General features: G+C 39.9%; 1 protein-coding gene across 1 annotated transcript in view; it reads left to right on the top strand.

Moving 5' to 3' along the window:
• The window catches only part of LOC144609539 (uncharacterized), a 233413-nt gene that overhangs the window by 112195 nt on the left and 105751 nt on the right, over positions 1 to 15467 (top strand). The window contains exons 26-29 of the mRNA XM_078428046.1: positions 596 to 784; positions 2760 to 2936; positions 7969 to 8146; positions 9629 to 9768. Of these exons, the coding sequence (XP_078284172.1) occupies positions 596 to 784; positions 2760 to 2936; positions 7969 to 8146; positions 9629 to 9768 (684 nt within the window). The remainder of the gene's footprint in view (positions 1 to 595; positions 785 to 2759; positions 2937 to 7968; positions 8147 to 9628; positions 9769 to 15467) is intronic.

The following is a 15467-nucleotide window of genomic DNA, read 5'->3' as shown; positions in this document are numbered from 1 at the left end:
GATTACGTGTTCTGAACTCCTAGTTATGCATTTATAAACATTTGGGACCAAGGACCAAATTGGGGTGTGCATGGAATTGTCAGCCATATTGTTCATGCAGTCAAGACCATCTATAACTCCTATGCCTGTACATTGAAATCCTGTGTTTTTGCTCTCACATCTTGTTTTCTTGTACAGTCCTTTTCATTATCTTATAGAATTTAAGTGCAGTTTAGGAATAATTTATGGGTGGCTGAGTCTATGTGCAAGCAAGATTTTCATTGTACTTGTATATCAGCATACTTGTACATTCTTTATTTCTAGTGTTTTCTAAAACTTGCTGCGAGTACGTAAGCAATTGAACGTGTTGCAGTCAAATTGAAGCAGTGTTATTATGAACTTTATAATTGGCTTGAGAATAAATTAAATGAAACTGGTAAAATCTGTATGTCCATGCTTTGGTCCAATTTTTACCCATGGAATTCATATTGAACCAATCTATACCTCTTCCAGTTTCTAAATAAAAATAGCCCTATGCTCTGCATTTCTTCTTTGTATTGCAATCAATTTCAGATAATCACCAATCATTTCTGATGAAACTTATTTTTCTTCACAGTTAATTCTTCGTGCTCTTGCCACTGCAGCCAGATGTGATGAGAAAAGCATAGCTCTAATGTTATCCTTTCCAGCTGGTGTAAATACATCAGCTGTGGCTGCACAATTGTGTTCCTTGTCATTTCGGAAACGTTATGAATTTATTTTAACGATCATTCGTAGCATAGATGTAAGATGCTTCACTTATAAGGTAAAGCAAACATTTTATGCCATCATGTCTGTTTATTTTTTTCTTTCTTCCTATCATTCTATGTCTTTGAAATCTGAGTTGTGATTCTTGTAATTGTAATGTTCTGTGGTAAATATTACAAATATTGGTGACATGGCTCTGTAGGTCTTTGCAATGTGAAAGAGAAAATCAAAACAGCTGTTAAATCTGTATTTTCTGGGGTACATTTTAAACAGTATTCTATTTTAAGGTTATATGAAGTGGACACATTTAGCCACCTATCTTTTGGTAATTGCAGCAGATATATAATCTTAACTAACAAAGTCCAGAAATAAAAGAAGTGCATTGAATATACTATGTCACAATTAATTCTATGTGGTTTCAGCACAGAATCATATAATTTTATAGTGTAGAAAGAGGTTATTCAGTCTATCATACCTGTTTGCATTTGCATTTAGTGTCACTGAAGACATTTCCAATTCTTTCTGACATATCGAATGGATTTATTCTGCTGCACCTAGTAATATGAAGAACACCACTTAAGCATTCCAAATCTAGCTATGTGGTTTTAGCATCAGCTCCAGACCAAACTTACACTGTAATTACCTGGACCAGCTGTAATTCTGGACTGACTGGCTCTGATAATTTGACCCAGTATTGTTCCAGGTTTGATCACATATGTTTTATGTCAATGGACACTTTAGCAATGGACACTTAGCCCAGAACTGGATTGAATACACTCCAATGAATCCATTAACATGAAATATATTAAATAGAACATAAATAAAGGCACTAACATCTATCTATATACTAAAACTCTTGTTTGTTTGTTTGTTCCTGAACTACAGGCAAAATGGTACACGATAGAGTGACAATATTAGACCCACACTGACGTCCCATTGGTGCTAATGGGAGGTTTCATTGAAATCAGTGTTATATTTTTAAAGTTATTCAAATTTTGATGTTTAAATCTATCTACTAGGGAGGGAGGGAGGGAGGGTGGTGGAGGGGAGAGAGGGAGGGGGAAGAGATAAGGGGGGTTGAGGGGGATGGAGTGGGGGGGAGGGGAAGGGGAGGGGGAGAGGGGAGGGGGAGGGGGAAGGGCAGAGGGAGGAAGGGGGAGAGGGAGGGGGAGGGAGGGAGGGGGAGGAGAGGGTGCTGCACCAATGCAGGAGAGATTTGGGCCAAACGGGTCCACTTGGTCTAGTATATTACTAAAACTCTCATCTTGTCTGTTTGTTTGTCTGTTTGTTGGTTTGTTTGATTGTACATACCCGTAATACAGCCAAAACGGTACACGATAACAAAAACTTTAGGCCCACCTTACTCACCATTGGCCTGCGGTTCAAATAGTTGTTATATTTTGAAAGTTATTCACTTTTTGAACTTTAAAAATCGACTTTTAAACTTTAATAAATCCCTTTTCCACTCTCCCTGCCTGTCAGCCGTGCCTGCACAGTAATACCTCCATGTTCAACGTCACAATGGGAACCGAACGGGTTTGCGCCTGCGCAGTTGGGGCCCGTTGATCTAATACAAATGCTCCCTGACTTACAATGCTTCGACTTACGATATTTCAATTTTGCGATGGTTAAATGCATTTCAACTTACGATATATTTGGTTTCCGATGGGTTTCTTGGAACATAACCCCATCATAAGTTGAAGAGCACCTGTACATATATGTTGATAAGGGGAGTTGAGGGGGGATGGAGTGGGGGAGGGGAGGGGAGGGGAAGGGGGGGAGTGGGAAGGGGGAGTGAGGGGGGGAGAGAGGAGGGGAAAATGGGGGAGAGAAGGGTGCTAGACCAATGCAGGAGAAGTTTGGGCCCAACGGGTCCACCCTTTTCTACTTATATAATAAATTGTTGTATCACACAAAACATAATATGATTTATGGAACCTATGCATTCCAAAAGTAATATTACTAAACCATTGAACTTTCACTCTGCAGCTTTGGATTTAAAAAATACTGCATTAATTATGTTTTTTTTCCAGGCCTTTCTGCCATTATTGATGACCCCTGAGGCAAATCAAATCATTCAGAGTATCCTGGAGATCTTCTCTGACATTGCCACCCTTGCTTCTACATCACTACAATTCCTAGATCTTGTTCCCAAGCTTTTGGAGACTGTCAGGAGCATGAATCTTCCATCTTTTTCCGAAAACAATGAGGTATAAAAAGCTTTACTTTAATGATTTTCAAAACATTACGTTAGACCTTTCACATTTAATATGAATAATTTTGAGAAACAGATGTATTTTTTTATTCCAACTGGGGCTTGGAGAAAAGCCATCAGGTGATGTGTGTCCTTTGTGTTCTTTTATTTTATTTTCATAAGATAAACTGATGTATTTTTAGTGAACTTTATTTGCAGATTTATCAAAACCAGTCGAGGTAGATTTATAAGATATTTGTGTCCTTGTTAAGGCAACAGATAAAAAATAAAATAAAACTGAAGATTAATAGGCAGGTTGTTACTTTTCGGAAATGGTCAATTAACTTTTAACTGTTCATAGAGGTTGAGGCTGTTTTTACTTAGCTGAAATTGCATGACCCTATTGGATCTTAGATACAGAGCAGACCCAGTCATGAGATAATTAATGGATGGATCACATGAGATTATTGGGTATAAAGTCCTGAAGAAGAGGTGGGCACCTGAGAATCACCTGTTTTGAAAAAGAAAAGGCAGTGTTTCCACGTTGCAGTCTCCAGAGTGACCTTGAATTTGACTGAAGTTTGGAGAGGACCTGAGGTCTTCCAGTCTCAGGGTGCAACTGACTGTCTTTGTTTTCAATGCATACATTTTTGAAATATGAGACAAGGAAAAGTGTAATGAAAATTAAGATGGGGTTCAGAGTGCACAAGTATAAATGCCTAAAAATGTAATATGTTGCTGAATTTTAGGCACAGTACCCATTTTGTAATATGGAATATTGGAAATAATAATGTCTTGGATAAGAAATGGGATTACAACGGATGGGTGCCCACTGGTGAATATGCTGGGTGGAATGCCTTTATTTTTATGCTCTGTGCCTCTATGACTCTGAGATTCTAAGAGGGTTTATATTTAAGTTGAAAGTGAGGACTTTTAAAGGTTTTAAAAAAAATGCATGTTGCTGGTTGGAATGCACTGCCAGAGAATATGGTAGAATCAGATGCAGTTACTCTGTTTAAGAGGCATTTGACAGATTCATATGTAGGCAAGGCAAAGAAGGGTGCAGTAACAATGTGGGCAGATGGGATTAGTGTAAAATGGATTAGGGGCTTGCATGTGTGTAACGGAGCAAAGTACCCGTTTCTGTGCTCTTCAGCTTTTAGAATCAAGTATGGAATTTGCTTCATGGGCTCACCGAGTTGGTGCTGACCATCAAACATTTGCACTGACCCTACACCAATCTGATTTTATTGTTTCCAAATTCCCAGCAATATCCAGCATCCTCTCCAAATTCCACTACTTACTTGCATATTAGGTGCAATTTACAGTGGCCAGCTGGCATTTCATGTTGTCATCATGGAAAGAAATGGATGGAAGCATTTATTTGCCTATCTTGGCTGACACTCACAGCTATAAAGCGGCGCCGAATGCTATTTCATCAAGCAGTTCCCATCTCTATAAGAGATGAGGCTGGTAAAATTAAAGATTAAAACAGCTCCTGCTGCATTCCAATGTGGAAGATAAATTAAACTTGAGATATATATCCATTTAAATATTAAATTACTGATTTTAGGAATTCACTGGTTAACCCATATGTCTCCTTTCAGCACTCCCCTCACTTCACCCTGCCACTGCTTCCTCCTGCCATGGCTCATTCCTGTGAAATCTGGAAGTGATTTTATGTGAGATGGATTCTGGCTGTCTTTTAAAATTCTGACAGACATGTTAAATGTGGTTGAGGAAGTGGTATATATGTTTCACTATTTTTGGAGTTTCTGACGGCAATGCCATCTGGTTTACAGAAATTATGGAAGTTACATCAAATATGTAAAATATTCAACCTGAAAAAGGTGACATATGAAGTGATTTGGTGCACATGGGATAGAATAAAAAATGGCTAGAGCTAAAGAAAATTAACTAAAGATATGGAAAGCAAAATGAAATGGAGAGTTCATTATAAATATCAGATTTATAAATATCAGATTTATAATGTAGTAAAGAATCAGGCTGAATGAAGAATATATAAAACTGAAATAAAAATCAAGCATAATGTGCCAGAATAAATTAATGGAAATTTTAAAGATAAATGTATCCATTTCATGAACAAAGAAGAGCATAATCAAGGTGTGAGATGATTGAAAGTCAAAACACAGATACTTTGGAGGTGGCAGTCTGAACTATTAATAAGTACTTTTCTTCCTTCTAAATGAAGGAAGATGTTATCTATGCCGGGGTGAAGGTGGAGGTAGTGGAGGAATTAGAACAGAAAAGTCATCAGTTGCATTGGAGACATCTTAGCTTGCTAAGGGAATGAGAGTGTTGGCTCTGACTGCATTCCTTATATCTTGTTTTGACATGAACGTAATGTCATGGGAAACCATTGTTACACCACTTATGTTACACCACTGTTCACATAAGCAGCAAAAGAATAAAGTCTGCAATCACAAGCTGACTTTATGATTGGGAGGATGGGGGTGCATTGGTGCAAATGTAATGACATTAATCTTCAACAAAATGAACTGCCACTTGGAATAATGAATGAATATTGCATTGAATTTTGCCTAACAAGCAATAGCCAAACTGAGAATGAATGGACAATGGTAGCATTAATGTAAGAAAAGGGGCACTGAGTTGCTTCTTTCAGATTGGAGGAAAGAATGCAGAGCTGTCTGTCAGCATTTGACCTGGGCTGACAATATATATCTTAATAATCTGGACATGTGGGTCGGAAAGGTTTATTGGGTATGGGCCAAATGTGGGTAAATGAGTCAAGCTGAGATGGGGCATCTTGGTTGGCATGGACAAGTTGGGCTGAAGGGCCCGTTTCCATGCTGTATAATTCTATGACTCGATGACATAATATCAAAATGTACAGATGATGGAGTTTAAAAATATATTAATAAAACAACAAATAGTCATGGTATAGTCTGAGAAAATGAGCAAATAAATGATGGATAAAATTTAATGCAGGTAAGTGTGTAATCATTCATCTTGTTAGCAAAAATGAGGAGCAGCAATATAGTATAAATAACACAATGTCATAGAAGGTGCAGAGGTAGAGTAGCCAGGGATACATGTGCACAGATCTTTGAAGGTGCCAAGATAAAATCAGATAATTGTTTAAAATGCAAATCAAGAACGTTGTTTTCAGTGGCAAATGAGTTCATTGCCAAAGGGGAGAAGTGGAAATATTTTTTTAAGCAGTGAGCTGTTATGATTTGGATCTCACCACTGGACGATGGAAACAAATTTGATAATTTGATATTCTTAGCAATAATTGATAATAACCATTCCTTCATCTCCTATCAGTTAGATTTTGCAATGTGGTAAATACTTAAAGGAAAGAAAACAAAGCTAAGGAGAGAATAATTAAATTGTTGGTCTTGCCTCAAATGGTAATATCCAATGTAAGATTAAAAATGATCATTCAAGGCTGTGTGCCACCAAGTACACCTGCTTTTTCCTTCACTTCCACTTCTTCCTTGCTCATCTGTACTCTGCTGTTTTCCTTCAGGAGCAGTTAGTTTCTCAATGTTTGGATTTATAACCAAGTAATCTTCCTTTGAAAAAGGACACAAAGCTCTGGAGTAATTCAGTGGGTCAGGCAGCATCTCTGGAGAACATGGATAAGTCATCTTTTGGGTTGGAACCCTTCTTCAGACTGAGTCTGAGTTGCTCCAACACTTTGAGTCCTTTATTATAAACCAGCATCTGTTCCAGTTTCAGTTTAGTTTATTGTCACGTGTACTGATGCACATTTATTGTCACATGAAAAGCTCTTGTTGCATGCTTACTAGTCAGCAGAAAGGCAATACGTGATTACAATCGATCCATTTACAGTGTATAGATACATGATAAGGGAATAACGTTTAGTGCAAGGTAAAGGTTGCAAAGTCCGATCAAGGATAGTCTGAGGGTCACCAAAGAGGTAGATAATAATTCAGCACTGCTCTCTGGTTGTGGTAGGACGATTCAGTTACCTGATAATAGCTGGGAAGAAACTGTCCTTGAATCTGGTGGTGAGCATTTTTACTCTTCAATACCTTTTGCCTGATGGGAGAGGGGTGAAGAGGGAGCGGCCAGGGTGCGACTCGTCCTTGATTATGCTTTTGGCATTGCCGAGGCAACGTGAGGTATAAATGGAGTCAATGGAAGAGAGGATAGTTTTTGTTATGGTCTGGTCTACGTCCACAAGTTGCTGGAATTTCTTGCGGTCTTGGATGGAGCTGTTCCCAAACCAAGCTGTGAAGCATCGTGATAAAATGCTTTCTGTAGAAGTTGGTGAGAGTTGTAAGAATATGCCAAACTTTCTAAGCCTTCTAAGGACGTAGAGGCATTGGTATGCTTTCTTGGTCGTTGCTTCAATATGGGTGGTCCAGGAGAAGTTGTTGGTGATATTGATTCCTAGGAATTTGAAGTTTTCAACCATCTCTACTTCGGCAAACTCGGGTATGTGCACCACGTCGTTTTCTGAAATCGATCACTATATCCTTTGTCTTGCTGACATTGAGAGAAAAGTTGTTGTCTCGACACCAGGACATGAGGTTCTCAATCTCCTTCCTGTATTCCGTCTCATAATTATTTGATATCTGCAGTTCCTTGTTTCTATATTCTAATCTTTCTTTGAACATTTATAATTTTTAGGTAGCTCTTTAGATTTAAGAGGGAGTTCTAAACCAGGAAATTATCCAGACTAGTCCTCCTGTCTCTTACCTTGCATTTGCCAGTGTTTTTTAACTAGAATCACTGTAGATAAGAAATGCTATTGTTTCGTAATGGATAATATGTATTTTTCCATCATTTATTATGTTTTAATGTTTAGAAAATCGTTTTTTTGCTGATGTGAATGAACAGGTTTTAATCAAAATGGACTTTGAACTCAAAGGATAACCGATATAGTTTTGCAGGGTCAAACATATATAAAACATGGTTCACAAAAAAAACACTGATATATCATTATTTATGAAAGAATAATCTTTGCCCGTGCTTGTCTTTTCATTCTGATAATGTGAAAAGTAACTGACTTTGAATATTTTCAAAATATTTAGCCTGTTCAAGCAAGGTCTGCGGCAACTTCCTCTTCTGTTCGAACTGCCCTCTTCGAAGGAATATGTCCACCGAAGTCAAGTGGCCTATTTGATGAAGGCTTGGCATTCTCAGAACTCCCTGCAATTGAGAAGCTCACTGAGGAAGATTACATCAAATACAAGATTCCTACAAATACCAGTAAGAAAACTATAGTAAAACGAAGTATAAAGCGGAATTTAAATCCTGATGATATAGTATATAGTTAGCAAAAACATTTTCTATTCAGAATCAACGACTTTACTTCATTCAGTTAAAAAGTAAATTTTACAATGGTCAAAATGAATGGTTGAGGATTGTTGAGACCAGAACCGCAGATTCAACAGACTGATTAGTTTAGTTTAGTTTACTTTTGGTTAGTTTAGCGAAACAGCGCAGAAACAGGCCCTTCAGCCCACCAGGTCCGCGCCGACCAACGATCCCCGTACAATGGCACTATCCTGCACACTAGGGACAATTTACAATCTTTACCAAAACCAATCAAGCTACAAACTTGTATAAGAAAATAACTGCAGATGCTGGTACAAATCGATTTATTCACAAAATGCTGGAGTAACTCAGCAGGTCAGGCAGCATCTCGGGAGAGAAGGAATGGGTGACGTTTCGGGTCGAGACCCTTCTTCAGTCTGAGATGCTGCCTGACCTGCTGAGTTACTCCAGCATTTTGTGAATAAAGCAACAAACTTGTATGTCTTTGGAGTGTGGGAAGAAACCAGAGCACCCAGGGAAAACCCACGTAGTCACGGAGAGAACATACAGACACCCGTAGTCATGATCAAACCTGGGTCTCTAGCGCTGTAAGGCAGCAACTCTACTGCTGATGTCAAAAGTTAAAAAAATTATAGTTGCATGGTCATTGTGAGTGCAGGCTACAGATATGAGAATCACATAGAATGCCAGCACATTATCAGAGGTGGAACTATATGGTGCAATGGGAGAAAGGGGCTACTGAAAGGACTTGTACTCTTACTTCCACAGTTTTGACAGGATATATCTAGTTGAGCTACATGGCCACTTTATTCGAATCACACATTTGTTTAATCTCAATGCCATGATGACTATAAATTTTAGTATCCATTTGGTATCTGGATTTGTGGTCAGCAGCAAAGCAATAACGCTCACCTCTAAGCTCAAACAAAAATTGGCTACAAAGAATTAGGAACCTGTGTGGCAAGAACTTCTATTTGTCCAATGCCTATTCCTATCAGCAAGGAGTTCAACAAGATCCTCAGCATCCAGCAGCTATGGAACTTTAAAATAAATGTCATGAATCTGGGTGAGTAGGGAATCACAGTTTAAATTTAGCACAGCAAACTAGAAAGAAAGAGCATTATATTTAATTAACTTTTTATGTAGTTTTGAGTGCTAACTGAAGAATGGAATGTAAATCTACATAAATCTAGAAGTTAATATACATATAAGCCACTTATACGAAAATCCTATATATTTTCAAATACTTAAGTGAAAACATATGAACATGCAGGTATATGAAAATATATGTGGACATATAAAATACAATTTTCATCTCCAGATTGTATTCAATTGAAATATTCAATTAGTATAATGAGTTGTTGTGAAATGTGAAAAGGTTTGGTAATTCTGCTTTTTACATTGTTATACTAGCACCTTACTGCCTGAACTTTTATGAGGATATTGTGAAAGCACCAAATGGGCCTTTGTTGTGGACTTTCATGAAGCCACTGCTTCTCGGTGATGTACTATACTCTCCCAGTACACCAGAGATCCGGACGTTGATGGATAAGGTGAGAAGATATAATCTGGGAATTTTACAGGTCTTGTTCATTAAATTCTGCATTTTGCATTTGGCATAGATCTCGACGTTATACAGCAAAGTCCAGAAAGATAGTAGTAAAGGTAAAAGGATAAGCATCATAGAAATGAAGTTCAGGAAAGATGAAACAAGGATGCATTTCATAACTGAACAAAAATTTTAAAAACGCACATGCTAGAAATCTGAAACAAAAAAAAGTGTAAATTTTCAGCTGGTCAGAGTCTGTGAAAGTATATCAATTCCCTATCACTTGAGAACAGACAATAAATATTTGATCTCAACACGAAACTTCACCTATCCATGTTCTCCAGAGGTGCTGCCTGGTCTTCTGAGTTACTCGAGCACTTTGTGTCCTTTTGAATAAAAATCTGACCCCTGCATTGTAAAATTCTCATCACTAACTGCAAGTACGTAATGTCTGAAGAAGGGTCTTGACCCGAAATGTCACCTATTCCTTCTGTGTCTATCTTTGATGTAAACCAGCATCTACAGTTCCTTCCTAAACAGTACGCACTGTCAGTTTCTTTCAGCCAACCCATCCTATCATTGATGTTGGTAATACACTAATTATGCATGTAATATCTCTATTGCTAATAATCATAATCATACTTTATTAGCCAAGTATGTTTTGCAACGGACGAGGAATTTGATTTGCCATACTGTCATACCAATAAAAAGCAACAAAACACACAAAACTCCTTTTTAGATAAACATCCACCACAGTGACTCCTCCACATTCCTCACTGTGATGGAAGGTGAAAAAAAAAGTTCAATCTCTTCCCTTCTTTGTCCTCCTATGGTCGGGGGCCTTGAGCCTTCCGTTGCGGGACGATCTTGGCTCCCATAGCCGGCGGTTGGGCCCTCCGCATCGGGGTGATCAAGCTCCCGCATCGGGGGGATCTCAGCTCCCCGCACCGAGCAATTGGACCACGGGTCGGGGCTGATCGAACGTCTTGCGACTTTGGAACTTCCTAACATCAGTCTCCACCCGAGACTGCGAGCTCCTCCATGTTGAAATCCGCAGGCCGCGGTTGGAGTGTCGATCCCAGGCAAGGGATCGCAGGCTCTGATGGTAAGTCCACGGCCCCACTGTGGGGCTCAAAGTCAGTCTCGAGTAAGGCTGCCAGCTCCATGATGTTAGGCCGCAGAGCGACCGGAGATACGATCCGGAAAACAATCGCATCTCTGGCAAGGTAAGAGATTGAGAAAGAATCTCAAGAATCCCCCCGACCCCCTCCCCACCCCCCACATAAAATGAACCAGAGAACATTAATACATACTTTTAAAACACATTCAAAATAACAAAAAAGACGAAAAGACAGACAGACCGTTGGCGAGGCTGCCATCGCTGATGGCGCCATTAGTGTTAATTATTTAAATTTCACAATTTAGATGAAGCACTGGTAACAGTCACATTAACTGACTACATGGTACAATTGATATTTAAAATGCTTAAAATGCTTAAAACAAACAAAGGCCTGGCTAATCTGGATAAACCATGAAATGCTGAGGGGATCAGGATGTGTGATTAATTCATACCCATTGATTGCAATTCAGGTTGCACTGTTCTGTTTTCTCATGATAGTAGCCAACCAGTCTGAATGATTATTTTTAAAAGGTAGATCTAGCAGCAGAAATTAACACTGTGAGTGATACATTCTGGTTAAATCTAGCCTGTCATTCATAGCTGGTAACCACATGATTATCACAGGTGCAATTTGGTGCACCGTTATGTGGCAAGTGAATCTGACCTGGAAAACATTGAAAAAATAATATAATGTGGAAGAGTGTTAGCTCCAAAAGCTTTTAGATATTGCACCGAAAGTTAGATGCGGAAGATGTAGGAGGAATGTCTTTTATAAACAGGCAGTGAAAGCACATAGACATAAATTAAGCCATGAACTTGATACAATCACACGAGGTTTATTGACTTCACAAGTGGTCAAGATCAAATAAATTAATTACTAATGCCATTTCTGACCAATAGCTTTACCAGCATGAGGTGTTCCTCAATTAACAACTTTCTCAAAACTTTCCTCTCAATTTTTTTCTGTCACTTTTCAAATCCAGAGGGCTGGTTCTTGCAGGAAGGAGAATAACTGTCTCCTGACTTCAATTATTATTCTATTATTGCACTGGTATTGTTTATTTATATGTCTGTTTGTTTTTTTAAAAATTATTTACCATGGGTTTTACAGAGTACCTGTACTATGTTTTCATATCTGTTGTGCTGCTGCAAGTAAGAATTTCATTGTTCCGTTTTGGGACATGTGTCAATAAAACACTCTTGACTCTCTCGACTCTTCACATGCGCTCCACCAAATGCCACTCAGAGCTAAGTGAGTACAGCTTACATGCGCTCCACCAAATGCCACTCAGAGCTAAGCGAGTACAGCTTACATGTGTAGGAAGGAATTGCAGATGCTGGTTTAAACTGAAGATAGATACAAAATGCTGGAGTAACTCAGCAGGACAGGCAGCATCTCTGGAGAGAAGGAATGCCCATTCCTTCTCCAGAGATGCTGCCTATCCCGCTGAGTTACTCCAGCATTTTGTGTCTATCTCCGAGTACAGTTTACATGTCCATTGCCAGGAAACTACGAGAAATTTCATGGAAAATCCACTATCTGATTTGATTATGGAGTGCTCTCCTATTATGTACTGGATAATTCATTGTTATCTTAATGGTTCAATGGTGCTTTATTGTCACATGTAACGAGCTACAATGAAATTCATTTTTTTACACAGTTAAGTATAAGTGTCACTAGATATAAGCATTTAGATACATTGTAGATAAGCATCTCGGATACAGTGTAAGTGTACAGAAGCAGTACACTGAGAAAGTATACAGAGTGGCCAGAATTGGTGCCATTTTCAAGTCCCAGTTGTTGTAAGTGCAGGGTTCTTGGCCTGACCATGTAGACCCGCTGTCAAGGTGACGTTGCAGAGTCAGCCTGGCCAAGTGTAGCCGTAGTGTCCTCCGCCCCTACTGCACCGTCGTAGGCCACGACCGGTCCATGTGCTCGGCCTCTTGGAGCGGTACCCGTCCATCTGAGCACCAGGCTATTGCAAGGCCTCCAGCAGCCCACTGCACCTTTGAAGCAGTGCACTCTCTCCCACTGCCGGTCTATTTACCGGCCCTCCATCCGACTCCTTCCTATCTGGGTAGGCTCCCAGTCCACAGCGTGTGTCCTCGGTCCGCGATGGGCGAGCCAGGACTTCCGGATGCATTCCCAGACCAAGGTGCAGGCTCTCGGCCTGAGGTGGGTGAGCCGGGCCTTCAGGGTGGGTCCTCTGGTCTGTGGCAAGTGAGCCGGGCCTTCCGGGCGGGTTCCCGGTCCAGTATGCAGCGCATGTCCTCGGCGGGCTAGCTGGTGGATCTGGTTGCGGCTTGCCCGGATTCCTCAGCCACCTGGCTCCTGCACAACTTGCTGACTCCTCCACAACCTCACCCTCAGGAGAAATCAGCTTCTGTATGAGGCCTTTGAGCAGGGGCTCATTCACTGCAAGTGATGGGACAGATTAAAATTGACGTTAAGAATGTTGAAATGATTGTTTGCATTCAAAACATCATCCTTCAGTATTGATTTACCTAATTCTTAGAGTGATAGGTTATTGACTGAATCCCACAAAAGGCTTGAGACCTCACCTACAAATCTTCGAGTGAGTCATAATTTGTGTTTGGAATTAATCCTGAAAAAGCTTGCTTTAAGCAAAAATATAATGCTGAGGGGATTAGGATGTGTGATTATTTCTTGCTGGCTGGCTTTACTGAAGGACAGAACATTCCTCAGTCGCCAATGTGCGTGCAGAAATAAGGACTTAAGCAGGACTTCAAAAGGATTCATTGCCTAAGGCAAACAGTCATTATCATTATTTAACATTCACGAAGGAACACCAGGCATTGCTTCATTATCAGTACTCTGTGCCCACAAGGATTCCTCACCATATCGACAGGAATTACAATCAAGTGGATTCATTACAGATCCTTACTAAGAAGTACTTTGAATTGTAGAATCTGAGATATAATTTGTAGTAATATAACTGGCAATCACACCACTGGTGAAAATTGGAAACTACATTTTTGTGACTGAAAACCTTTTCACAGCAGGCAGTCTAACTGGATAGCCATGCTTTTTGATAAACTCTTGGGATGCAGCACTGTGTTGGTTTTCTCATTCTCAGCTACAGGACTGCATTGAATGCACTCTCCTAGTCATTTGTCGCATAGGGCAGTCACGGAGGCGCAGCAGTAGAGTTGCTGCCTTACCGCGAATGCAGCGCTGGAGACCCGGGTTCGATCCTGACTACGGGTGCTGTCTGTACAGAGTTTGTACGTTCTCCCCTTCATCTGCGTGGGTTTTCTCCAAAATCTTCGGTTTCCTCCCACACTCCAAGGACGTACAGGTTTGTAGGTTAAATGGCTTGGTAAATATAAAAATTGTCCCTAGTGGTGTAGAATAGTGTTAAAAATTGTCCATAGTGAGTATAGGATACTTCCAGTATAGTCCCTGGTGGACTCTTTGGAAGTGATGACCACAAGATACAAGATACAAGATGGGAAAGCAATGCTACCACAGTATAATCAGGTCACAGTCACTACAGGCCAAGCATTCAAAAGATGAAGCTTTAGCAAGGCAGATAATGAGGATAGCAAGTGTTTGAACACAGTGGTCCACCTTTACAGTCAGATTCACCAATTCAGGTCAGTTATAACAGTTTGATTCATTTAGCACTATGACAAGATAAAGGATTTAAAACTAAACAATACATGAAAGCATCTTTCTGCTTCATTGAAACATCTCACAAGCTGCGCCAGTTCCTATACAGTGGTGCTGAAAACCTCAGTATGTTGGTACCATTCTATAGGAGCTGGCACAATTTCCTCAACATACAATCATTTGGTTAATTTAAATAATGTATGTTTACTTCACCATGAGAATGGCTTCATCTCTCAATCACTAAACAATTGTTGTCTACTTCTGACTTAATGTGGGAAATGGAAGGATGTCTTCTTGCCAAAGGCTGGTTTACATAGAACAGTACAGTACAAGAACTGGCCCTTTGGTTCACAATGTCTATGCTGAACATTATGCCAAGATCATCACTTATCTACCTTAACCCATATCCTTCTATTCCTTGCATATCCATATGCCTATCCAAAGGTCTTATAAATGCCACTAACGTATTTGCTTCAACCACCACCCCTGACTGCAGTTACTGGCACTTACCACCCTCTGTGTAAAAATAAATTCCCCCTCACAACTCCTTTAAACTTTGCCCCTCTCACCATAAAGCCATGCCCTCTAGTGTTTGATTTTTTCATCCTAGGTAAAAGATTATGACTATCTATCCTATACATGCCTCTCATTATTTTATACTACTATAACGTGTCCCCACACCCGCCGGCGTTCCTGAAAAAATGGCTTTGCATTCGTAACCCTTCAATGGTCTTGATGGGTAACCCTTCAATGCCTAGCTTTTGCTCTGCTTGGATTAGCCAACAACTGCAGCATATGTGGCTGCAGTCTGGATTGGCTGGTTGTGAGGTACTGATGCAAGCAGAGCTGAGAAGAAACAGCACTTTCTTACCACAATGCCAGGGGAACCTTCAGATAGGTGATAGATTGTTCAGCTGCTGTGATCTACATTGTATTGCTGTCATCAGAG

The sequence above is a fragment of the Rhinoraja longicauda genome, chromosome 2, assembly GCF_053455715.1.
Source record: "Rhinoraja longicauda isolate Sanriku21f chromosome 2, sRhiLon1.1, whole genome shotgun sequence".
Taxonomy (NCBI): domain Eukaryota; kingdom Metazoa; phylum Chordata; class Chondrichthyes; order Rajiformes; family Arhynchobatidae; genus Rhinoraja; species Rhinoraja longicauda.
The sequence above is the reverse complement of the archived record's forward strand: the minus strand, read 5'-3'. Positions and strand labels throughout refer to the sequence as shown.